At 40.8% G+C, this 27,424-nt stretch overlaps 2 protein-coding genes across 6 annotated transcripts in view; one reads left to right on the top strand and one right to left on the bottom strand.

Annotated features, from left to right (window-relative positions):
* The window catches only part of Ref2 (RNA and export factor binding protein 2), a 35,840-nt gene extending 17,724 nt beyond the window's left edge, over positions 1–18,116 (top strand). For 2 of the 3 annotated variants that reach the window (NM_001259078.2, NM_001259079.2), the window contains exon 3: positions 17,238–18,116. In NM_001259078.2, the coding sequence (NP_001246007.1) occupies positions 17,252–17,914 (663 nt within the window). In that variant the 5' untranslated portion in view covers positions 17,238–17,251 and the 3' untranslated portion in view covers positions 17,915–18,116. Of the gene's footprint in view, positions 1–17,156; positions 17,189–17,237 lie in introns of those variants that run through there. The other variant, NM_135730.3, reaches the window with a different exon arrangement.
* nub (nubbin) overlaps positions 498–27,424 on the bottom strand; it is a 40,511-nt gene continuing 13,584 nt past the window's right edge. The window contains exons 3-6 of one of the 3 annotated variants that reach the window (NM_001103683.2): positions 14,421–14,957; positions 5,614–5,658; positions 1,450–3,178; positions 498–1,209 (exon numbers count right to left, since the gene is read on the bottom strand). In NM_001103683.2, coding sequence (NP_001097153.1) covers positions 1,548–3,178; positions 5,614–5,658; positions 14,421–14,957 — 2,213 coding nt within the window. In that variant the 3' untranslated portion in view covers positions 498–1,209; positions 1,450–1,547. Of the gene's footprint in view, positions 1,210–1,449; positions 3,179–5,613; positions 5,659–9,507; positions 10,289–14,420; positions 14,958–27,424 lie in introns of those variants that run through there. The other 2 variants (NM_057311.5, NM_001298947.1) reach the window with 2 other exon arrangements.

Raw genomic sequence — 27,424 nt, 5'->3', positions numbered from 1 at the left:
CGGCAAATCGCAGTGAATTCATTTTCTAGAGTCGGCTTCCCATTGATAGTGTGGGTATTTGAAGTGACCCGGGTTCGCCCACCCTTCGCCCCCCCCCCCCTCCACGGAAGGCACAGTGGAGCCTCGTTTCATTTCATGTGGCTCATCTGCATGTCATATATCTTGATATCTTGGTCATGAGATCGAATCGTACTGCGGGTGTCTGGTTCTTATTAGCTCTGCACGCGCACTCGGATTCCCTCGGTCGAATTCCGTGAATTAATTTCAGTTTTGCATGTTGTTATTTATTAAAATTTCAGATCGCCTCAGACGTTTGCGATTCTTCGTGATGCCCTTTTAAATGCGCCGCTGTGCTAATTTCTGAAATTCATTCCTTCCCTGGTGATTGATATCTTTCAGATATTTTCTGTATATTTATGCAAGCGAAGAAATAACAATTCTGCTGGAAATTGAAATAAAAGTCGTTTGCCCAAATGAAAGATGTACGTATTAATTTTGTTTGATAATTAATTTTATTTCATTGTGATTTTGTCTTTTTTTTCCTTTTTGTTATACATTTAAAAATTCTAGTATTTCATGTTTTACAATTGTAAATATTTTCGTGTTTCATAAATTCAATCGGTTTTTACACATAAATACGATAGGTTTAAATTAATGTTTTTTGTGTTAGTTTACTAGCCCATAACATACAAAGTACAGTTAGTTTATGTTTATATTGTTTTTCTTTGTTTTCTTTTTCATTTATTAAAATTAAAATCATTCAAATTGATTATCACAGTATTCACGCGAAAAATAAATATGCTTACAATGTAATCTACATACGTAATTACGTGGAAAGTGGTAAACTTTCTAATTATTCGCTAGGAATTCATTATTTTGACTTTGAAAATTGTGCAAAGAGTGTACTTAAATATTAGTAATACACATACGCCAAAAAGACTTATAAAGAAGTCGAATTCATTTGCTTATCAAGGCAAATAAATACCATTTCCTTATGCATCCACAAAATGTTGTTGAGCAAGTGAACTTGAATGCCGAATGAGTAGCGGTTCACTTAAGCAGCAATATTTTGAATAATCTTCATAATAGAATTACATTAAAATAAATACCATTAATAGTTAACACAAGCAAACCCCGTTTTGTTTTGGAGTCGATACCTATCCGTAGTACAGAATTATGCTAGTATTTGATGTGTTTGCGACTTTGAACCTGCAAGATAATAAGCAAAGAAATAGATAACGTTAGTTGAGATAATCATTAAGAAATATCTAATCTTGAAAATAAAATAAAAATTAGTTAAATTTTCAAGCCATTATCAACTTTGAAAAATATATGAAATATTTAAGAAATGAAACGGAATATTGTCAAAAACAATTACGTTATTTAACCATTGGATTTAAAGCAATAAATGTATCTATTTATAAATATATCTTTTAGAGGAGTACACACCTGCTGTTGCTAAGCTTCCTTCGATTTATCCCGCACATTGCACTGTCTTTGTCCCTAAACGTGACCTCCCTTGCAGTCCATAGACGATCCTTGATCTCTTAGTGCATCATATAGGAGGACTCGTCGTCATCGGCGCCCGTGGGACTGTCCAGGGAGGGATTGATGCGCTTCTCCTTCTGCCGACGGTTGCAGAACCACACGCGCACCACCTCCTTCTCCATGCTCAGACGATCGGCCAGCTGAGTGATCTCCTCTGAGGTGGGCTTCTGGTTGGCCAGAAAGGCCTTCTCCAGAGCACCGCGAATGGTGGTCTCGATGGAGGTGCGCTTCTTGCGACGGCGACCAATGATCTCCGGTGTGCTGACGGTGGCCTGCAAGGCGGCAGGATCGAAGACACCACCGGTGGCCTGGATGGTGCGATCGGCGTCATCCAACCACTTCTGGAGCAGCGGCTTCAGCTTGCACATGTTCTTGAAGCTCAGATTGAGGGCCTCGAAACGTGAAATGGTGGTCTGCGAGAAGTCATTGCCATACAGTTTGCCCATGGCCAGACCCACATCGCCCTGGGTGAAGCCCAGCTTGATTCGCCGCTGCTTGAAGGTCTTGGCAAACTGCTCCAACTCTTCTAGATCGGTGGTTTCCTCCGGCGATGGCTCGCCCGCTGCCCGAGCAGCTGCAGCACTGGCCACCGTCTTGGGCTGCGGCGTGGTGGTGCCCTGGCTCATCTGGGTGCCACTGGTGGGCGTACTGGGCGTCAGCATACCACTCAATTTCAAACTGGCCGCCGAGCTGGGCGGCGTGATTTGCAGTGGATGGTGGTGGTGATGGTGCAACTGCTGGGGTGAGCTGGCCGGACTGCGAATTGCGATGGGGCTGCGGATCGAGTGCGGTGTGGAACTGCGTGGCTGTTGCGTCATCTTGTGGTTCAGCTGCAGTGGCTCATCCACCTGGCGCTGCTGTTGCTTCTGCAGTGCCTGCAATTGCTGACTGGCCTGACTGAGGGCCTGCAGTTGGCTCTGCATTAGGAACTGGGCTGCCGCCACCTGGGCGGTCAGTGCCGGATCGTCCTGTGCCAGGCCCAGGGAACCACTTCGCAGCAGCTCCATGTAGCTGTTGAACTGCTGTGTCAACGCAACTTGACGTTGCTGCAATAGCTGATGGAACTGGGCAAAATCCTGTGGCGACAGTGATCCAGTCAGCAGTGGATTGTTCATGCCCAAGCCAGCTGCTGCGAGTTGAGCCTGTGGCGAGGACATTCCCGGCAGGGCCAGCAACGGCGAGATGCCACTACCCATGGTGGATGCCACAGCGGCGGCGGCTGCAGCCGCTGCTGCCATGGAATTGGGTGTGGTGGAGCCACAACCCGAGGGAGCCAAAACCGGAGAGATCATGGGCGGCACTGGCGAGGGCACTGAAATTACCGGAACCGGCGATGCTGTGGCCGATTTCACCGAATTCGATGGAGACTGAGTGCTGTGGCGACTATTGTCGCTGGTTAAATTCAATGCCCCACCATTGGCGTCATCGTAATCCTCCTCCTGTTTGTACTGATGGTGGTTCAGGTGGTTCAAATGGTGCGGATTGTGATGATGGTGTGCCGGGTGGGGCTGCAGCGACATCAGCTGGCGTTTGGCCTGCTGGTGGCTCAAGGAGAGCGCAGGACTCAAAGGAGATCGGCAGCGATCGCTCGAGGTGCCCACACTCGAGTTGTTATCATCGCAATCGGAAGCTGGAAGTAAAGAAAGATTTCGGGGTTAGGAAAATACAAGTACAAAAATTCCAAATGGTAAAAATATGTCAGTAAGCATATCCAACTACTTCATCAGTTTTACATTTCTGAAAAAGTCAGGGAAAAGAAGGCGTAACCAAATGGCCAAGCCCCATGGTGAATGTATTTTCCCATCCACTGATGCCATGCAAAATGAGTCACCCTGTGGGTATCTCGAGCTCCTGACCGTTTTACCCATTCGAATGTCCTTTTGCATAAATTTAGCATAGGCCACACAAGCGTTTTGTATAATTTTCGTTCAATTTCATAGTCCGTTGTTTTTCGGTTTCGAGTGAAAGCCTTTCACGTGACCACCACCCACCCAGCGCCATGGATTTATTATGCGAAAATTTCTTCGACTCTTTCGTTCACCCCCTGCGAGACCATCGGTCCATAGTTTACATAGTTCCACCTTGACATCAAATGGAATTCTCATGTTTTCTTTTCATTTTGGCTGACGCTTTTAGCTGCTTTTAAGTGGCATTTTAGCATTTCAAATGCCCGGCCAGGCGATTTGTATAAATTTGCTATTTGTATGCATTTTATTTATACAACAAGGCGATGGGAAATGGAGTGGAGGAGGGTTGCGTCTCGGCCCAATTGATTTGCAATAATATTTAAATACACGACGAGAGTTTATTTTTGAGCTAAAACTGCTAGAACTAGACGACCAGACATCCCCCCTCACAAAGGGGGCAATCAAAGGAGTTAAACCCTTTGAAGTGGCCCCTGGTCTGGCATCCAGAATTTCGCATTCCCATACCGCATCCGAACCAAGCCCCGAACCAACCAATTTCCACATCCTGTCCACTGCTGGCAATTTTTGCATATGTTTGCCTGGGCTACTTTATGACTTCTGCTCGCCTCCTGATGCCCGATTTCCAATCCCCCAATACCGAATGCCCAATCCTCAATCCCCGATCCCTGGTGCTACGTGAATTTGATGACTTATTCGCCCAAGTGGGCGACCCACCGACCACATGGTCATCCTTTTTACATATGCGACCGAACCCTGGCCAGGAACGATTTCTTTCTCTCCTCCTTGGATGGGCTACGTGCGTCCATTTGGTATTCAGATGATGTGCAAATTCGATTTGTATGTGTTGTGTGAATAGCTATCGGCATAGGCGGAGATCTGTGTCTTTATCTTTATGAAAGGGGTTCTAAGGAATCTACAATTATAGCTACATTACATTATTCGGAATTTATTTAAACATGAAATATCGCATTTTCCAGACCTTCTGAAGGGGTTTCCGTAAGTAAAGTTTTGACATAGCCTAAGACACATTTAAAAGTCCTACAAGGAAACCCCTTTTCAGCACGCCTCTGCTCCATTTAGCACAACCAATAATAAAAAGCCAAATGGTCAGTTTGACTGCACATTGAGCTACCCCAAAAGCGCTCCCACATACGGCCGGCATAACGGAATAATTTTTGCATAAAATATATGTAAATATATATGTTCATGTTCGTGAAAGAAATCACAGCAACTGTGTCCAGTCCCACACACACACACACACATACACACGACCAGACAGCCTCCCTCACACATATTCGAATTCAAATCAAGCGAAATGCTGTCAATAATGTGGTCAAAAAAAGGAGGGAGGGGGGAATATCGAAAGGGAGCCAGAAAAGGTTGAAGTTGGCTTTTTGTTCGGACCGTGACTAACGAAGTCCATGAAATTTGAAAAGTGTGAATTGCAAATTGAACGCAGCCTTCTGCGAGCAACGAGTTATGAATAATAATCGAAGGTTTTTATGAATCTATCAAATATTTATAGTGCACCCAAAGACCACCGCACTCGACAATGGTTGTCCCAGCTCCTCAGTTAGGCGAACGAACAATTAGGGTGAATTGACAGGCCCAATTGTCACCTCAGCAACTACTTAAGAAGCTGTTAAGTCGAAACACCCATTTAATAAGACATCAAAATCAACTTAAAGACGCCCCTCTCCATTTTCTCGACTAAATCACAGTCGCAGGGGCTGTGACAAAAGTTTTGACATGCCATTGTGTGAGGAGGGGCGACCCTGCCTAGCGAAACAGCCCAATCAACCCTAAAAACCGAACCATTCATCTATATACCCTATATGTATATCCAGTGCCTAACGCGTGGCTGTCGCAGGCAAGGGTTGAATATATAGTTTGATATTCCCTCCGGTTTATTGTCTTTTGTTTCGAACCCAAAACATGCGAGTGATTTAGTGAAACCGAGATGCCTCATGCCGCTTGCCCCAAAAAGCAGATGTTTCAGACCTGGTATAAATACATATATAGTGGCACATACATCCATGTCTATCTGTATGAAGTGGACAAATCTCGTAAATCGTTTTCGGACAACAGCTGATGCTCTAAAATGTGGAAAATGGGTAAAATAGGAAAATACACTTACCATTCGATTGAAGTGGCGATGGCGAACGCGACAGGCGACTGATATCTGAAAATAAAAGGGAAAACACAAATTTGAGACTAGCCAAATTGAGACCACTTAAAGCTAAAAGTAAAATAACACACGTCGCAAACATAAAATGTTCCAAGAAGCAAATGCTCCAAAGTTTACGATACACAAAATCGATACCGATATACATTCTAAGCCAGAACTGACCAAATGGCCAGTCCAGACATCCACACGGTTGCCTATAAAAGGATATTTTTATGAACCTCGTCGAGGGGCAGCCAAACTGGAGTTCAAGGAACCACCTGGTCCGTGTACGATTTGAATTTTTGAAGTTGCCATCGAACACGGACGGCATTTGTGTTGCATTTTTATTTCGGAAGCAATTGAATTTCGTTTTGAACTCGATGGCTAATTTACGAGTGCAGCGTGCTGACCCCTCCGAAATGCATTAGAAATTGAGTGCTCTGCTTGTTTGGGTGTTGTATGACACTAGGGTTCTGGGTTGGGGTTAAGGAAATTTCAAGGTTTCTATCAGCAGATTGTGTTTTTGGGATATAAGATTACTAAACAATAAAGCTGAAGGCATTGAATAAGAATATAAGTTACTTTATTCTTTTAGTCATTCCATCTAACATTTTTCAATGCCCCTGTTCTAACCGCATATCTATTAATGTGCCTTTCTTCGATTTCGCTACCTAAGACCCTATTCTCCGTGAATCAGTTTATCTGAGCTCGATTTCCTTCCTTATGCAACCACAATCTTTCCTCTCACTTCTGGCACACTTCTGTCGCCCTTTTGGCCACGCCTTTGAGCCGCTAATTAAGCGGCACAACTGCTGCCAGTTCGTTCAAGTGGTGCGGCATATGTGAGGATCCAACAAACATATATATGTATATGTTGTATATATCGGCTAGAGTTAGGTAGATGAGCATTTTACAGAAACCCGGCGTTTAAATGCCACATAAATTATGTAACTCCGGTGGAGGTGGGAGTGCTCGGGAAATTTAACACCCTAGCGCGTGTCCAGCACGAGTGAAATGAGCAGCCGCATTCGAAAGGTTTTCCAGAATTTTACAGTTTTTGGCAGAGAAATTTGCGAAAACCACAGGCGGCCACCCCCAAAAATTGAGGCGGCCGGGAAGGAAATAAAATAAAATTTTTCAGAATCACCCAGCGGGGGTGGCGGCTTATGATGATGTTCGTGGCGATGGAAGGGGAAGGGGTAGGAGATTGTGTGGCGCACACAATTAGTCAATGACCTCGACAGTTGGCTGGCTGGGGGTGGCTAAAACCAATACACAGACGAACCACAGGCGAGGCAACCAACCGACTTTCTATATATGAATGCTATATGGTCATCACGTGCGCAGACTGAGACTGACTATCGATTGAATCGTCGTCGTCGTCGGCGGCGGCGGAAGCTGCGTGTCTTGAACTCTTGACCCCTCCATTGCGGACTGGGCTGGGCAGCCCGAAAAGTAGCCGAAAAAAATAACATAAATAAATAAAATAAAACATAATAGAGTGAAGGGAAAGCAAACATAATGTGCGTGCTCCTTTGCCTTTGTCTCTGCCTGTATATTCGTAGCAAAACAAAACTGGCAAAGTCGCCAGGAGCGAAAGCTTCGAATGCGGCGAAATGAAAGCTTGATTAAAGGATTCGAGAGAGTGCGATAACTATAAAGGAGCGTAGGGTCCTTTGGAATTATTTAAATGTTATTCTCACTTCTTTCAGTAGGCTAGCTAGTTAATAGGCCTTCGAATCAACTAACATGCAAGCCATTGTTGTCTAAAAATATTATAATAAATGCTAATTAAATATGCAACTAGCCTTTTGTAAGTTTTTAAGGCAATGTAATTGCAAGTTGGGGTCTGCGCACTCTTTTGAGCTCTTTGAAGAGTAAACAAACCTTGTTGACTGTTTGCTTATCACTTAGCCTGCATTACAAAATCATATTAACTGCATTTTAAATCGATTTCCGTTTTGCGAATTGTAAATCTTAATCGACTCTTCATTTATTTCCTATGAGTTCCAAGAAATACCCATAAAAAGCGGCCACACGCCCTCTTTCTTGATCGGCTTTTATAGCGGCGATAGGTGATAACGCGATATAGTAAAGCGACAAAAAAAAGAGGAACAGAAGTGCATGAGCTCAATGACTAAAAATAAGGTTATTATTCAAGTTGGACATTGTCGTCAATTGCCGCTCGCTGTAATCGGCCAAATATATTAATTTAAAACTGATTGGGCGAGCAGAACTTAAAACCATTTTTCTATGGGCCTCGATTAATTTATTAAAATCATCAAAAGATGACGATACTTGTTTACTATACGTGCTGGACTTCTTGGAATCTTTCAGTGGCTATTGTGCAGGTGTGCAAAACGTTAGCTCGATTTTGGTTTCTGAGCGATAAGCGGCGACGATAAGCAAATCATATTGTACAAGGTAAACTCTTATAGGAATATCATGAGACATATATTAGCTATCGTTAGTTCTTTAGATTACGCGAGTCACTTGCGTCACGTGCTCCACATAAGTACTCCTGTACGAGGCTATGGAAATTTGTTTAACGTAAAAAAAATCCCCAAAACTTATCATCTAGCGCCAATCTAATTAGCATGCTCCATTGTCGCCTGCTTATCTGGTGACTTGCATACGACAGTTACTCACTTTTCATTTGGAGAAGTTTTACATAATCAATCATAGTCCATACGAAAGCCCGTACCACTTGGTGCACCTCAAGTATGGCTCATCGGAATTATTACGCATATTGCGACGATTTTCTTTTCTTTTCTTTACTACATTTGTCATCGAAATGAGCTCTTTTATTGCACCGCATTCGCTGCGCTTCGAAAAACGATAATTGATAAGGCAACAAATTAAAAGTATTGTTTACAACGGCCAAGCGGTTCCATTGAGTGCCCATCGCCATCAGTATCGGTGGTGCACCTATTTACATGGTCATATTTGTGGGCTGGTTGTGCAAGAAATGCGTCTTTAATAAATATTTTTATGGTCCGGCATTTGTAATACCCATTGGCTGGCTACTAAGTTTGTTAGTCTATTCGTTTTGTACATAGTACAATAGTAGTTCTCGCCTGGCACCGCCAGTCTTGAGTGGTCTTGAGACCCGTCTTTAAGTGGGTCGCTGGGAGTTAATATTTATGACGGAGACACCTGTGCCGGTGTTTATTTTCAATAAGCAGATTGCAGTTTTCTTTGTTCTGGCTATTGGAGCAGTGAGTCTTGGGTTTTTAGTATGATATGTGCAGAGCACCTGACTGACTCAACCATGGTAATTTTCACGAGGTCTGGCTTAGTAACTTAGCGGTGAAAGGAAAAATTGTAACAAACACTTTTGAAAATTTAATTTGGATGTTTGGATTTGAGAAACTATTGGCAGGATTCTCTGTAGGATGGTTCTTATTGGGGATTGCTGATTACAGAACCAAATAAAACTTAAAATGTACTACAATCCTATGAAACACGAAATGTATCTATAAACTTGAGAACTTTAGAAGAGTAATCGCAAGACTAATTTTGTCAAAAACTGTGACCCTAACCAAATGGTGGAAAAGATACTATAAAATATAGATGACATGGCTCAAATTAAGAGGAATCCTTTTGTTATTCAATGACTTACTTTACGTGTGTAATTATTAACAAACAAATTAATATTTGTAGGCTAGAACCCCATATGAAGAAAATGTATTGTAAAAAATAACTACAAAATCTAAGTAGAAGTAACACCTTTAGGTGCATTTAATGAAACACCTAGAAACCAAAATGGTATATTTGTTTTATTATAAATCTTTTTGGAATTTTTATGATTAGAACTGCAAGAATTTAAACTGTTCTTAACGTGTTTGGAAGACATTAACTTACATCGATTCTGCATTATGTGAACGGCGGCCTCGCGGGCACTGGTTGGTGTGGATTTGAGCAAATCGCGCTTCAAGGAATTCTTATTATCCTCGGGACTAGCGGTGTGCCAACGTAGCTCCGACATAACCATTTTCACAACTCAATGGTGCAAATGCAAAGTGTTTATATGCGATATGTTTAATGTTTCTTAAGCACTGTGAATTCACTTGAGCACTGTAAATATCTGTTTCTGTTCTGATTGTTTCTTATTCGTTTGTTGGTCTTGTTAGTATCTTGTAGATTTATTCTGATTTCTTGGAAGCGCCGCTTTCGTGTGGACGCGTTCGTGTCTCGTGTGAAACTGACAACAGAGAAGCGGTCGCAGCGGCAGGATAGCTCTCAGCGAACTAACGGATAATCGCTCTAGGCCTGAATGTTTGCGTTCCGACGATGATGATATGATGATGATGACTGCCTCTGTCTGCTCTCTCTTTCTCGCTCTGTGGCAGCTCTGGCTCTTTCTCTCGCACTCGCTCTCTTTGCCGGCGTTTGGGATTTTGAGTTTGAAAACTGTTGTGCTGCTGTGTTGTGTACGTTGCACCCCTAAAAAAGCCTTAAGGGTTGATTTTCCCTTTTTTTACCACGCACACACACACAAATACAGAGGGACACACACACACACACACACGTGTACGATGAGGGGGTAAAAAACCGACTGGGGAAATGGTGGCGTATACGTGATAAAAAACGCGACTTAGCGCTCCACACGTTTAACTGGTTCCACTTTTGCGCGTCGACTGCAGTTGAATTGGAACTTGGGGGCAGAAAAGGCAGAATCGCTGGCAGAAGAGAGAGAGAGAGAGAGCTTTGGAGCTCTGCGTTCCACACTCACACGGACACACATTCACAATCCAATTGGAGTGGAGAGGAGAAGTTCTTGCGCTCGCTCTCGCTCTCTTGACTGCGAGTGAATTGTAAACTAACACACACATTTTATGCGCTTTAAAATTTAGCTTGTGAGTGTGTGAGTTGGGGGCTACCTCGTTTGTGGTTCGCTCGTGGGCTCCATTGTTGTCAGTGTATGGGTGTGTGTGTGAGATGCGTGCGCTTGTTTGAGGCGTGGCTTAAAATTTAAATTTGGCTTTCAAATGGCAATGGATTTTTTATACGGTCCCGCTCTTTGGAGCCGTATGTGTGTATGCATATTATTTTATGATTGGCGAGTCAAAAATGCTGCCCGCCTGTGTGTGTGTGTGTGCTTTTGAGCTATGTAAAAATATTTTAAAGCTGCGTCGACGTCGACTGCAGCAGAATCCCCCCTCCACCCTATATTTGCAGCATTGTCGTCTTCTGATTTCGCTCTTTGTTCTGCCTCCCGTTTCCTCCTTGCTTTCGCAATTTTATTTGCCATTCATGTATGCACACATGTGCGGAGCGCCCCTACTCCCGAAAAAAGAAAACCCCCAACCAACCATTTCTCCTCTTGTGGACTTGCCACCCACTCGGCAGAATTTTCTTTCCTTTTCTTGCTTTTCCGGTATTTTTTCTTTTTTTCGATTTTGTATTATTTTATGATTTGTTTTGGTTTAGCACATATTTCGATAGGAATCGACATTTATGGTGGGAAATATTTCTGAATAAATAACAAAAATGTCACGTTTATAAATGTCAGTTTTAAACATAATTGATAAGGTGGAAATTTTGTAACATAAGTAGGAAACTATAGTCATTTATAGAAGTACATATTGTTGGTTAATTTACATATTTATACGAAAATAGTTAATAACTCTCTGCCAGAATTTGTGCATCAGGTGTTAAGCCAAATTTGGTTTAAATAAATAGCTGAGACATCCCAAATAAAATATTGAAATTTAAAGTATTAATTACTTATTCAATAAATCAAGATACTCAATGGATTTTGAAAAAATCTAAGACTTGGTAAAATCTTAACGCTGAGGTCAACTTCTCTGAATTTCTTTTTTATGCATATTGAAAACTAAATGATTTTTATGTTCCCGAGAACTGCGAAACAAACGAATTATAATGAAAAAGTCAAATTTTCAAGGCGAGAGTAACAAAATCTTTCCCATATAAAAAACTAGCCCAACTACCTGGACGATGCACAATGTACGCATATATTTTTTATGCGTATATCGTTTTGTTATGGAAAAAATCATAAAAAATTGTTACAAAGTCATAAAAAGTCGAAAATAACAAACAGGTAAGACGAAAATAAATGTGTAGGGTAGGAAGAGGACATGAAATCAGTGGAATCAGTGACCGGGTCCTGACAAGCGTTTCACGCTTTCATCAATGATAGCCACCTAGGTTTCGGCCCAGTATGGTTTAGTTTTCTTCGGATCTGAAGGACTTCGCGCTCCTAGCCATCTTTTTACGACGCAAACTGCCTCGATTTCCACGTAAATCATAAAAAACATTCGTTACGTTTGAGATCCCAGGTTACCAAATCGTTCGAGTCAGTCGGGCAGTCGGAAAATCGTTTTGTCGGCCAGCATCCTGGCTCTACATGTTAATTAGCCCAAAAGGCATTGAACCACTTTGACTACTGGTCATCCGCTATCTCACGTTCGCGAAGAGTTGTTAAAAAAAGGATTTCTGGAATGCCCTGTAGGTTGCTTTTTAGAGTGTTTTGGGCTTAATTAACCCATTCCAAGTGTGGCTTTCAAATTAAACCAATAATATTGTTCATATATTATATAACTCACAAAACTGAAGCGTCAAACTATATGATTGTACAATTCTTGTATATAAGTTTCAATGCTTTTCGTGATATTTCTGAGCAGTGCCTCTAGGGTATCACCTAGTCCTTCAGTTGATTTATAGCTGCTTTTGACTTACTGACCGTTTGACTTTTTTATTTGCGTTAACTCCTAGCTGCACCAATGTGGCCTACTGTGCGCGTCCATAAAAAATATCAAAACTATTTGTCGGCTCGCCCGCTATCTCTATCTCTTTCGCTCCACACTGCCCCACCCTTTCGCACTCACCTATGGCTACGGATCGTCCTTGCGGACTATCGTAAAAGGAAATACGTTGCCGAGAATTACTTAAGTCAATGTAGGCAAAGATCATAAAAAAGGCAGAAAAGTCCAGAAGAGTTGAGACTGGTAAACAACATTTTTATTGGGGCAGCCGGAAAATATTAAAAAAAAGGAAAAAGGAAAGGAAAGGGAATTTTCGTACCCATTTGGAGGGTACTTGGTAAATTGTTTGAGAAAATAATGAAAAGTGAAATGTCTAATGAAGTCGTAAAGTTCTTTCGACCAGCAAACACGTTGGCATGTGTTTGTATTTTACTGAGATCTCCCTTTTTTTTGGGGCTTGTTCTTGTGGGTTTCCTGATTTTTAGATTTTAGTGCATTGATTAATGGGAAGAGGAAACTGAATTTGGGGTAAAAAGAAAGTTTTATCTAGCACTAAAACATTTTATAGTTTTGGTATATATCTTATAAGATAAAGATTACATAAAATTGGTTGGCAACATTTATTATTCAAGAGGAGAATATATGAAGCGAATGGCTTGCAATATTCTTAATTTTAAATGTAATTTAAAAATTCATCTGCCCTTGTGCATTATATTTTTGCACCCTTTCAGCAAATATAAACTGCAGTGAAAATCTCACCCCAGTTCAGTGGGAGAGTGTGCGTTAATTAAATTTGACCCTCGTTCTAATCGGCAGCTTAGCATCTCCAAAAATCCGCTCACAATTTTCCTTGAAATTATAGGAAATTTGAACTCAAAATAACTTGGGGTTGGACTGAACAGGGTAGCTATTCGGAAAATGAGGAGGGAAATGGAAAAGCTGCTGCAGTCCGTTCTTGGCGCAAAATTATTCATGATACTTAGCATCGCAATCCCCTAAGGTTTTTTACATATCTCCGATGGCAACTTCAATTCAGACTTTGCCATTGTTTTGGGGAACATGATGAAGCACCGAATCATCGATGTCGAAGGATGACATTCTTTGATTCTTATTTATGTCCTAACCGAAAATCTCGGTCTGTTTTTCCTTTTTTTGTGTTGGAAAAGAACAGAAATCAATTGCGTTGTCTGCCTACCTCGATAAGAAAATATTCCTTAAAAAACACACGATAGAGCGGAGCTAAACAATGGCAATGGTAAGGAACATGCTACGGTACTTTGCTGGTATTTGACACCCCAGAGAAGTAAGGACATACATTGGCAGGACCCTCAGGTAGTGAGTACAGAGTCCTGAGATGTATATGCATATGCGAGGCGTTTACCTACCCCCAAAAGTGTATTTTTTTCCGCTTTTTTTATGCAATTTTTAGCATGAAAATTTGGGTTTCCTTCTGTTTACTTAGGGGTAGTTAGGAAACTTTCTCTGCGCTTCGTTTTTTCGGGAGTTTTATAGCGAGTTTCCTTAATTGCGTTCTTTCATTTCCTTACTATTTTGAGTATACATAGATCTCCGATTGTGGTTGCTAACGGTTTTGATTTATTTTGTGCCGTTTTCTCAAAAAAAAAAAACACAATTCAAGGTACTTTGTTTGTGAATTTTTTCTTGGGTCCTACTTTGCGGAAGTTTCCCACGAGTTTTAAGGTAAAAAATGAATATCTTTTTGCATGCCTTTATCTCTCATTTGGGCAGAGGACAGTTGCCTAATAAAGTATTTTTTTCAAAGTAATGACATTTACAAAAAGGTAAAGATATTTTTGAAATGAGGGGCTTAACGTCTTTGCATGCAAAATTAATTATTGACTTTGTAGGATTTCTTATACGTAATTAGATACTATGCGACATTTCGATGATTGTAATAACTTATAAAGCGATTTGCTTTATACTAAAATGATACTAAAATGTAATATCAGCCATGTACCCCCTACTCGCTGTATTTCTTGAAAACCTTCTTAACTTCAATTTCCATCGCAATAGTTCTTTGCTACTCACCATTTGGGTCCTGCAATTTCAGACACTGCTCTAAATCTCGCACATCCTTGCTGGCATTGTTCAAGTGGCCATAGAGAGCAACTGCTGCTCCGGTCAGTTCCAGGACCTTATCCTTTACGTCCGCCTGCTCCTGCTCATCCTGCTCCTCCAGTTTCAAATGCAGAGGCGACGGAGCATTGTCGTTGGCAATCTGAGCTGGTTGCAGCCGTTCGGCTCCTTTATCCTTTGGCTGCTCAACATATTCATCACACGATTGCAACTTCAATTCGAGCGTTAGCTTCTTGTCCCGCATCCTCCTCGTTCCATCGTCCTGGTCCGCAAGCAGCGGCAGCGGCGGCGAGGGGGAGTGACAGGACACCAGAGTCGAGGAGGCGGGCGAGGACGAAAGAAAGGAGCTGCTGTGATTTGCGCTGACATCGCGCATATTTGTGTCAACAGCAGTCAAAGTTCCATCTTTGTTCTCCTCGGAACTCGTTAGGACAGCTTCATTCGCCGGCGTGCCAAGTTGTTGGCCTGGCTCGAATTTAAAGTTGCCAACTGCAAAGAGAAACGGTGCAGGATGTTTAAATTGGTATCAAAAAGTTTTGCGACGATGTTATTTTATTAAGCAGTAGTTTTTATAAAAAAAAAATACATATTTTGGACACCGTTTACTAATCGTTTTGTGCACAAGAGAATTATAGGTATGCTACAATATTCATATTTTTGTAGTTGATGAATAAAAAGTTAAATTAAAGCACCTTGTAGCCTAACGTTTTTTTATATACTTGATCCTACTACCAAGAAACACCATTTTGTTGTCTTATATATTCAAATCACTGCCCAAGAACCAATCACAATCACAAATCGCTGTCTGTGAAAGGGTTGACTTCCGGCATTTACATAAGCCCATCGTTATGGAATCACAGCAACCCTTTTTTTTATGACTCAACCCCAGTGGCATTTGAATAAGCTCCTCTCTCTCTCTGGTGGGCCATAAAAAAAAGGGGTTGATTTACATAAAAAACGGTCACGCAGACTTCATTTTAATATTTCCCCCTGAGGGTTGATGGGCCACAATACGCACACTCCTGAAATTATGCTGATAACGTCATATTGGCCTGGCTTCTGGAGCGGAGAGGGGGCTGTGGGGGGTAGCCGGAGGGGGGACTCTTAAAAAAGCAACCAACCGGGCACATTTCATTGGCTGAAGAGTCTCAACTCCGCATGTGGGCCAAAAAAGGAGAAGTACGGGGAAATATGAAAAATATTTTCATCGCAAGGCGTTGAAATGTCTCCGGGTAACTGATGCTTGAAATAACGGCAGGACATAGCCATCATGTGTTCATTGAGTCCTGTTCCTGTTGCCGACTATTTTTTGTGTGTTTAGGAATGCCACTAAAAAATGAGTCACATGGATGGGTTTGAAGTGTGAAAGTTCTTGTAGGGGGGCAGGGTATTATAAAAAGGAAAGCCTAAATGTGCAGGAATGTGTGATAAAAAGGGGAAGGTACACTTTCTAAAGAATATATAAAGTATTGAAAATCTTAGAATTTGTTTAGGTTGTTAATCATTTATATACTTGGAATACCAGTACAGTCTGCAAAATCATCTAAAACGTTTTTAATCTTAGCTTTTGCAATCTTTATAAATGGGGCTTACCACAAAGATAAATCTTAAGTAACCCACAAAAGTGATAGTATTAGTGCATATCGCTTTCCTTTTTCATTTCCAAGAATTCACTGCCATCCCGTTTTTTATCGCAAAGTATTTAGGATTTATTTCTCGCTTCGGCAAACAAATCTCTGCCTGTTGCGCAACCTGAATATCTTAGGAAAAGGTGAACTTCTGAGGACAAGCCGACAGGGACTTAATAAGGATAACTGCGACTACAAACGAATTGCAGCATTAGGCGGACGAAAACAAAGACGCTAAAAATTATTAGATTTTTTACCGTTTGACAGCGCATTTCAATTGCACAATTACGAGGAAGTGGCAGCACCGAGAAAAGGATCCTCCTACGCTCATAAATTTCTGTCAGCTAGCCATGGATTTTAATTGAGCAGCTATCGCCGCAGAGACCTGCCCAAGATCGATGTCCATCCGTCTCCCTTCCTCCACCGCAAGGCCAGGTGTAACTCGGGAATCAAAGGAGGTGTTGCTGGGGTCCACAAGGATTCCCTATGCCGCAGCCAAACAGGAGCTAACGACGCTGCATCGTCGTGGGAACTGCACATTGCGCAAAGGACAATGCGTTGAGCCGTTGCACCTAACCAAGTGCAATTTGGCTTTTGTCCCATTGCAACTGCAACACACCCGCTGCGTATTTCGGCACACAGAGTGTAACTGTAACACTGGCCGGGAAAATGATGAAGAACCCGATTCCACACAATGGCAAATCTGGAGAATCGGGAAATGATGATCACTACACCATTGTGATCACTTGGCTACGCACCAAAAATAAGCGAAACAAAACGGCAGCACAATGGCCAAAGTGATTATTGTTGCGACTTTTGCTCTTTTGTGTATGCGAAACGTGAATTTATTGCTTCTTCTTTTGCGACTTTTTATATGGTATTATCATATCGGGAGGTATATTTGAAAAATCGCAGTGTGTAACCTGCTTACCATCTTCGTGTACTCTTTCCGATTGCTTAAAGCAAAACCTTATGGTTTTTTTGAAAATATGTTATGTTACTGTTTTTTTTTTTTTTTTTTTTGTAACATTTAAGAAGGCGTCTGAATTGTCTGTTAAAGTTTTGATCACTTAACCAAATACAGGATTTCTGGTAACTATCGAGTTTGTTCTTTACTATTAATAATCCAAAGCATACGCAGCACTATCTCGCAACATGTCAGATAAGATGAAAATGAGCCTTGACGACATTATCAAGATGAAATTTAATAAGAACAAGTTTGTTAATGCCAAAAATGAACGTGTTCAAGGAGGATCGATCAGAAAGCGAAATTCAGAAGGCGGACTTAGAGGAATTCAAAGGTCCCGCAACGGAACTGGATTCATTCGGAAGAGCAAATTCAAACAGGAAACCCTTTTGAAGCCGCCAAAAAAACCGACTCTTGTCATGGTTTGCAATTTGGATTACGGAGTGGATGATGACGACATCATGGAGCTTTTCAATCAAGACGGCGTGGTGGAGAAAGGTTTTGTGCACTATGATCGCGATGGTAACTCATTGGGCACCGCTCACTTGTCGTTCAAATATCGCGAAGAGGCCTTCCAGATCATCGAGCAGTTCCACGGAGTCCGTTTGGATGGACGCCGATTGAAATTACATCTCGTACAAAACACAAGAAATTTTAAACGCACTGATGTCGATGATCTTTCCTTGCGGATGGGTTCTTTCAAGACTCGTTTCTTGCAGAATGGTACTTTTAAGACTCGTTCCTTGCAGAATGGTTTTCAGAAGTCTCGTCTTTTTCGCAATAGTTCCTTCAAGCCTCGTCCTTTCAAGAAACATAACTTTAAGTCTCGAGCGTTCGATACTGATTTCTAAGACCTTCTAGCGAAATGGATACTTTGTCCTGCTACAGCCTCAAATTAGATCAGAATTTTATGCCGAAAACAATTGGGGGGACTTTTCGGATCGCAAATAAAGCATAATATACCCATAAATTAACATGAATACACATATGAATAATGAATCTTGGTACAAAGGAATTACACTGTTCAGATAATAATAAATGTACTTACATATGAAGCGAACTGGTGTTTAGAATTGAACTAATTGAAGGAAATGTAATTTTGTTCATAAATATAAATTTATTTTTGGTTTGTTCTACTTTATGAGCTGTGTGTTTTGTCGTATGCTTTTCGTTTCTCTTTTGTTTTTCGATCCCGCCCAATGCATGTAGCATGTAAGCAAATATTCGAACCGTGCATAAGCTACACTGCCAGCAATTCTTAGGAGCTTCGCTCTCATTTAAATAACGGCGCGCTCTGGTTAATGCGCCTTTGGCACGCAACGCAGCGTACATATATCATTTTTTTGCATACACTGAGCACAATTAGCGCTTTTAATTTGCGGTGCGTTCGTACCGCCGCCCCTCCCTCCATTCCCTGCAGTCGCTCCATCGTCCTCGCTTTTGACGCCCCCGCTTTTTACACGCCTTTCTACACTTCGCTGCTTGTTTGCATAAATTTCGTGCCAGGCACTTGTGGCACCCCTCTTACGTCTCTTTCACCCTTCCGCACTTTGCATGTGCAGCCGCTCGAGACGCGCGAGTCTTGCCTTCTCTTTTTCTCACTCGGTCGGTCTTTGGCGCTTTTGCGTTTTGTAATTGCAGTTATTTGGCCCAAGACGCGCATTATAAAAGCAAACATCAGCGGTCCGCAAAAAATAAATGCTCCTAAATTGCGTAAATTCATATTAAATGCATATATTTAATTTAATTTGTATTTGTATTGCATTTAAATTTGCCAAAGCAGCGAGCTGCAAATGAAGTGAAAATGTGTTGCAAGTCCATAATTGCAGAGGATTTTTCAATTGCTGTCGGTTAAAATTATAGGCTAAGGTTGATATGTTTATAATGGTGAAATCACAAATTTACTTGCGATTAATTGAAATATAATTGATTTTTCTTTAAGTGCGTATTATTAATAAAAGCTTGAGTAAAATATGTTTGAAGTAGTGCTAGCGTAAAAGAAATTTAAATTCATTTTTAATCGTATAGCTTCATCGTTTATCCATCAAAAACTCTAGGAAAGTAATAAAATCTTTCAAAAATAATAAAATCTAATTTTTTACCCATTCCCACGCTGCCACTAAGCCCGCAATATTTTCGCATTATATTAATGGGTTTTCATGTATTTTATTTACTTTTTCGCAATTTAAAATCAATGTTACCCAAGAAAACACTCCATTAGATGCTGGCGGTAATAAAATCCTTTCTATTGAGGATTCACAAAAATACGTTACGAAATTGTGCAGAATTTGTGGCAGAAACACTTTCAAGAGGTTAAATGTCACTTAAGCGGATTCGATTTTCATTTTTTTTCGCACCCTGACATTTTTTCAGGCAATTACTTGCTGTTTTTTACCAAAATTTTGAGCGCGCAACGTAAATGGGAATTTTTAATGGCAGCTGCTCATGGCGCAATAAAGGGGTGGAAAGGGGGCTGACACAAAATGTGGGCATGGCTCTAAAATCAAAATCAAAAACAAAAAAAAAAATAAAAAACCATATACACATGCATTTTCAACCCTATTTTGCATGAACGTGAATGATAAGCAAAAAAAAAAAAAAACATAGTTATGAAACAGCCGAGGGCCAATAAAAAAGTGTCTGCAATAATGAATGAAGTGGAATGGGCAGGAGGAGATATCATTGTGCTCATCACGAAAAAATGAAAATCGAAATCAGCGCGTGCGGGGCGAAAGGATGCGCCTATCGATCGAGTCCTTTGGCCAAGCGTGCTGCGCATGCGCGCCTTGTTTGTTATTGTGCCCGTTGTGTAATTCAATCCTGGCATTCCTGCAAGGGTTAGAGGACGGGGACCCCGCTTTTTAAAATTGTTTCGAGTGAGTCGAGCTGGTATTTGCTGAAAACAGAGAATGTTTTGTCGTCGCAGCTAAATGTGGCGGAACTTGCAGCTTCCAATGGTAAGGGCATCGCATTTATCATCATTAAAGGCGGTTCGGTTCGGTTCGGTTCGGCTCGGCACACGCATATCGACGTCGATCGAATATCCTGCTTCGAGATCCTTTCACTTTTGGGCCAAAGGATTGCGGCGTCTGCGGGTCGCAGCTGCTGTCGCTCTATTTGTTTGGAAATTAAATTTGACATGCAAACATTTTCACATATTTTTCCCCCTTTTCGCTTGGTGGAGTCCTGCGAAAGGATTTCGATTTTGGTGACATTCGATTCAAATTCGAGCTGTCGTCGCTGACTTCCTGCTGTAACACGATACGGGAGTGAAAGTAATTTGCGACAAATTTTCACATTTTCCAATGCCATTGGCATTAAACAACACACACACACACAAAAGTGAAAGCCATGCAAATGCCTCAACAGATGTTTTCCAAGCTGGAAAATGATTTTCGTCTGGCATTACGCCGACAAAAAAATTTGTTGGCTAAAAATGTTAACAACGGAAATTAATGAGCCCTGCAACATGAAGAGGAAAATTTAATTTACGTTTCCATTTTCCTGCAATTCTTTCTTTTCAGAGCAAAACTTTATTCATTTATATGCTTGGCTTAGATAAGTGCTAAGTGAATAATTATGGGTTTGTCGAGAGGGGAGTGGCTGTGATTCATAACGTTGGAAATAATAGTCAATACATTTAGTTAACTCCCCCTTACAAATAAAAACAGCTTCTGTTTTAAAAACACAGTATAGATTTAATATTTATAAATTGTTTAAAAAATAGAATGATTCAAATATTTCTCTAAGCATTTATGTACTTTTAAGTACATTCATTCACTTTTCTCTATACATGGATCATTTCAACCTGTCTGCATGAAATAGCACTTTCCTGCTTATGAATAAGTACATAGAACAATACCCTTGAAAGATGTCCCATTTAGGAACCCGCACAAACACTTTCCCATGCAAATTTCCCTTAAGGTGATTTTGCATAAGATTGAGCCCGGAAAACAGCCCTAAGAAGTCTGGGAATATTTCGTGGGATCCATGGGATGAGGCAATCTCACCTGCGAATGCATGGAAAATTGCAAAACCAGGTAGTTGGGACGCAAGGACGACTTTCACTGGATTGCCTTCCACTTGAACGCATATTGCTCTAAGGTGTACGAAGGACACGGAAAGGATCTGAAACTCATTTCGCATTATCCTATTGATGGGCACTCATTATTATTTATTATTTCTCCTCTTTGAATATGCAGCAAGGTGCGTTCTGGGACGTGGGAATGTAAACAAGTCGCCTGTCTTTGGGGGGGAGTTTTCTTCTGATTTTGTGTTTTTTTATTTTGATCTTTTTTTTTTTGCAATGGATTTTCCTTCAATAGTTTGCTCCCGGCACTTGCTGTGCCATCCATAAATTAAACGAAATTTAATTGTATTTCGGGCCAGAATAAAGATCCAGGAAGGGCACCCTTCCTTCAGCATGATTCCCATCTTTTTGATGTTTTTGGTTCCCATTTTCTTTCCTACACGAACGAACGGATATTGAGCGAATGATTTTATTTGATTGTCTGTGGCAGTCGGTCAATGCTGCAATTGGGAAATGGAGAACACGGAAGTGCACATGTACATAAATCAAATGATGGGCAATTGTCGAGGATGAAAGGGAAATGCAGGTGTCCTGGCCGCCATAGAAATGGCTAATATACTGGATTCGGAAATCAGCAAATTGATCGTCAATGGATGTCAATATAAATCATGTTAGGAATTCCCATTCTTCAAGAGTAAGTTGATTAACTTTAGCTTAATATGGCCTGAAACACATGACTTCAGGCTCTTAGAGCATTCAACTGTCTTAAACACAGCTGGCTGTCTTTGTACGCGCAATATGCACAAACATTTTGCCCCACATTAGTCATGGTAATTGCCAGCAATAATTGCAATAACAATTAGTACAATTATTGCAATTTACTTGTGAATGTGCTTTGATGTACATGAGTTTCTGTAATTTTCAATTTGCAAAAAACCAAACTCATTATTTTTTGCGCACTTTTCAAAATCGAAATAAAGCGGCAAGCTATTTGAATTTCATTACAATCCCCTCGCTCTATACCATCTATATAAATTTCAAATATTTTCATTTCGCTTTGTTAGTTGCTTTAGTTTTTCGCACTTTTTCCCCCCACTAAACACGCAATATTTTCTGCCACAAATTTCCATATCTTTATGCAAAAAAAAAAAAAAAACTCGTTGCACTTCATAAATTGTTTAACAGGCTATGGCAGCAGAACCCCCTAATTAGCTTTACAGTTTTACTGGGCATGCGTGCCACAGTCAAGACGACTAAAAAAAAATGAGCCAAGAAGGCAAAAACAAAGCGAAAAATCATTGAAAAATGCTTTCAACTATACCGCTGCTGAAATGTGGCAGCTAAAGATCAAAGCCAAGGATCAGAAATCTCGACTCTGTTCTTGTCTTGTTATGATGATTTCTTTGGCTGTCTTCCCATCTCGTCGCAGTTAGCCAATCCATCCGTCCATCCGTCCATTCAGCCAATCCATCCAACCAATCCATTCATAATAATGCGAAAATCGGCAACAAAAGTTAAGAAAATCAAAAGCGGCAGCGAAAAAGACTCCAGAGGGGGGTGAAGGCAAAAAATAAAAAAAATTTGCTCGGCTTGAAACAAAAGCCGCTAAACAAGTCCGTTTTGAGGCTCCTTGCACCAACCACTTGCTGATCTTCTGACAGCGTTAAACGAGCTACAATAAAAACAATTTCTTAACTCTTAGTTGACATTCGTTTGGACAGGCCGAGTTCTTCCACAAATCCCAGGCTGTCTCTAAGCTTTGATTAAAAACAAATTGACATTGAAATTGTTTGAAAAAATATAGAAATGTCACCAGGCTGAAGGGTAAACCAGAAAGATCATCTCAGCTGTCGGCAACATCGGGGTTTTATTGCTTAATAAGTCGGCTTTTTTGAATTTAGCAAATGATAACTAGCTTACTGCATAAATAGTTAGTTCCCTTATGTCATATGATATGATACTAACACATATTCACCGATTCCCATATTAATTACCACCCTCAAACTTACTGGTCAATTGCAATTTGCAATTAATACGCGCCTACACTACAGTTATCCCATATGATGGAGAAAATTATTTTTAAATGGCAGCAACAATCAAAACACGAAATGTACGCAAATAAGCCAAAGTTGTAATTTTTCAATTGAATGCACAGCGGCGGCAACGAGTGCATTTTCGTTGTAGAACGCACGCATATTCGCAGTCAGGGTTAAATTACCAACGAGTTGTCGGCGGGGGCGGAGGGGGATGGGTAATTAGCATGCACTGCGATTAACATATAATTAATTGTTGGTAGAATAAGAAAAAAAAAATGTGCTACAGCAACGGCAACAAATTATATTTCCCTGCAAATTGCTACAAAAACATGCGAGCTTGCAGCCAGAACACCAACAAATAATTATCAGCGACGGCATCTAAGCCGGCGATCGCATGCAAAATACATTCCCGGGGTGCAAAATATCGCAGAGAACACGAAAAGAGCGCCAAAGGTGAGCAAAGATTAGCGACTGGCTAAATACCCTTAATTGAACAATAAAATGTCAGACAACCTATAATTAAAAATTACTCTACTATCTTATACATGTGGTTATAGGGAATAGGTTAAGTATTATCTTTTCAAAACAACTTCTTAATTAATAATTATTTGCAATCCAACTCTATCTGATAGCCTAAGATACCCTTCCAAAAATCTAGTGTATTTCAGCTAGCAACAGGTGCAATGCATTGCGCACTAATTAGTTGCACAACAGACCGAAAAAACAACAAAAGATACGCAAATATTTGTTGCTGTTTCTGCTGCCTTCATAACTGAGCCAAACTGAACCGAGCTTTGTAATTGAGACTTGGTCTTGGAAAAAGCGGCGTTGTCGATTCAACATATGTCTGCAGGCGCATAACAGTTTGTCTCGGCAAAAGTTCAATTAACGCATATTCATAGTGGAATAATGCCAGATAAAGTAAGCAGAGGGGGGTGTGGGATGGACAGTGGGAGACAAACCACTTAAGTGCTCAAACAGGCCAGAACGTCTGCGAATCGAAAGACTGAAACAACGAACGTGGTATCATGGGCGCGGATATAAGGAGCAGCGGGGCATAATCATAGCTGCTAGAGCAAGCAATTGCTTCGCAGCACTGTGGCATATGCAAATTTCCCTATAAATCAGTTGAAATCTATCTATTCAATGCCATATTTCTCCCTCTCCAGCTGTGAACGCGAAATGGAGTTCTCAACTGCAATCGGACCAAAAGCGTTCAATTAGCTGACCCCAGGGGGTGCCACCAGACACCAGTGGGCTAAAATGCACTGAAAAAACATTTTTTTCCTAAATTGTTTAAAATAGGAAATTTATTTCCCTCTCTTAAAATGGGTTCCTTAAATTGTATTTAAGTTATATACTGGCTTTTAGTTTATTTGCTGTGCATTTGCATATCCATAACTTCGCGTGTTTTTCTCTTGTCTTTTGTCATTTTATATCAGACTGTAACTTGCATTTGTATTTTCTTTATTGCATCTTAAAGGTGGCACCCCTTCGTCCCACTTTGACTAGGGGCCGCACTTCAGCTGGGGTAATTAGCAAATGCTTAATTATAGTTCACAATTCGCTAGTTGCTCCTTCTTTTCAGTCGCGGCTCTGGGTTCTTTTGGCTTAACTAATTGCTCTTGGTGACTCGACTTGACTTGCTGAGCAACTGAGTGAGTTGTAGTCGCTGCTGCCAGGAAACTGACACAATTGCCTGTCAATTGTAATTAGTTTTGCTTTTTGAACACTGCAAGGCGGCGAATGAGACGGGGTGAAGTCTGAAGTTAGGTGCAGTTATCCAGAAGTTGGTCTATGGGTTGGAACTTTTCCAATGAAAATATTGTCATGACAGAGTATATATCTAATATGGTAAAGGATAAGGAATTTTAACCAAATTGGAGCTTTTGTTTGAAATTGCTTGAAGCCATCTGGCGTTGAGTAGATGCATCACATTTAGGGGTGAGTTCTCCTCCAATTGGAAGTTAAGAAATATTCCAACAAGATTAAAGATTCTGCTGACTAGAATTTCTAGGGGTGAAAATAAAGTCTTCATTTTACATTCTCTACAACTCACAAATTACTCACAAATCAATAGATTCTTCAAGAGCAATTACCGCGAAAAAAAAATGAAAAACAGCTTGACCCAGAATATGCATCTAAATATAAATAAAACTGTAAACAAAAAAAAATTGATATGGTTGTTTACCGTTTAGCAGGGAGCAATCACCTTCGGAAGTTTCTATTATCCGAAAGCCAAGACAACCAATTCTTCTATTCAAGTCTATTTTTAACTTGCTTGACTTCTTTACGAATCTTGTCTGCCGCTTGTCTACGGTTGCAATTGAGGTGCAAAAAAAAAAGCGAAACAGTTAATAACTTTTTATAGCCGCAACAAAAGCGGGTGTCGTGAATTGGACAAGTTTTGCCGCCGCTTCGACCAGGCCAACACAGTGATTCAACAGCCAAGCCAGCAAAGTCCACAATGAAGCGATCTCGTGACAGACAATTGCCGACAGTTGCAGCGACATCTAGCGGCGGCGGCTGCCAAAGTGTTAAATAACAATTACGACTTTATAAAGTCGTTGGTGTCATTGTAAATGTTTATGATGCCGGTTCAGAGAGATCACACAAGGAGCCCAGCAGCCAAGGAAGCTAATTAGTCCGGCAGACAGGCGGGGGCAATGTGGCATAGTATATATATATATATATAGAAAATATCGAAAAGGGAACGAATCCAAGGGTTTACCAAAACTAATTTCAGATATGCATCGGCCGATGTTTCGAGTTGCTGCCACTTCTGCTGCAGCACGCCCTCCATCTCCATTGTGGCCAAGAGGTCGCTTCTGTTGGACGATCCCGGCCCAAAAGAGCTGAGTGGCCGTGGCCTGAACCTGCGCGGCTCTTTCGGCTTGAATTAAAACCAATCACAGCAACATGCAAAAAGAATCTGCAGCAACATGTTGCTCGTGTGCATGTCCAAACAACAGCGGTCAGTATAATAGCACCCAGGATATTAAATGGTTATTTAAAATGTATGGATAATCATCACAAAATATTAAACTAAAAATTCTTTGAGAATTTATTTGTTAAATTTTATAAAATGTTGATGTAGTCACTAAAATGAACAGCAACATTTTTAATAATTCAGTTTTTTCTAAGTTTTTTTAGATTTAATTAAACTTAAATTTATGAACCGACAAATGGTTACAAATATGTTAAAGGATGAACCAAATCATATATTCATTATTCATATCGTTTCGTTGCTATTATCTTGAATGCACCTGTTGCTTTATAGAGAGTGGATCTCTTTTGGCTCAGCGTAAAAGTTATATACAAAAGTAATATTCGTCATAATCATAATGATAGGCTTTCAGAGCTGCAGCAGCAGCAGCCGCCATGGCAGTTGATTATGATGATGACTCGCGTCCTTCTTTCGCAGCCACAGCAGCAACAACTCACAAAGTAGCCGCATAAGCAGGGGATCGGGCGGGGATCCATGGGGATTCAAGGGGATTCAAGGGGGAGGCACTGCGGCAATTCCAAGTCGTCAGTCTTACGTACGACGTCCGCACGATCCATGCAAATTAAATGAAACGTACGAAAGACGCAAGCAGCAAAAAGTTCCCATGACTTTGGCAATGGATGGATGATCGGTTCAGGTTCGCTCGGTAGGACGGGGAAAGGGAATGGGAGTGGGGGGGAAGGGGGTCCATAAGGCGTATAGTGACTGTGGCAACTTGCAGATCGGGATGCAGTCGGGCACAGGTCCAACCTGCGGCCTCGTTGTACATTGTACGCTCCTTTAGCTGCACCTCATTTTCCCATTCATTCCATTCAATTCCCATGCGTTGTTGCCAAGCACCAAGAAAAATGGCTTTTCGCGCAGTATGATCGATATTTATATCGGAAAAATAACAGCTTAAGTTGTAATAAAAAAAAAAGTTGTTTGAAAACAATATGTTTAAAATTGGGTTGAAAAATGGCGGCAATTGTGGTGAAATTAAAATTGGTAATGATCTTAAACTGGCTCCCAATAGAAAACTTATTTTCAAGATTAATAATATTTTAGATTCCTAGTCACGAGACATTTAATTGAAAATGGTAAGCATGTACACTTTTGAGTTATTGATTTCTTGTTAGAGATTTTTGGAAATCAATTAATTCTTGAGTTTTCTCAGAAATAATAAAGTGCGTGCGATAATTAAGTCTAGGTCTTATGATGATAAGGTTTGTAGAAATAATGATTCATGGAAATATGCTCGCAAAGAAATAGTAACAAATATTATTAACTTATAGCTGGCAAAACATAG

This window comes from Drosophila melanogaster, chromosome 2L (genome assembly GCF_000001215.4).
Source record: "Drosophila melanogaster chromosome 2L".
NCBI classification, from domain to species: Eukaryota; Metazoa; Arthropoda; class Insecta; order Diptera; family Drosophilidae; genus Drosophila; species Drosophila melanogaster.
Note: the sequence above shows the minus strand (reverse complement) of the source record. Positions and strands in the feature narration are given on the sequence as shown.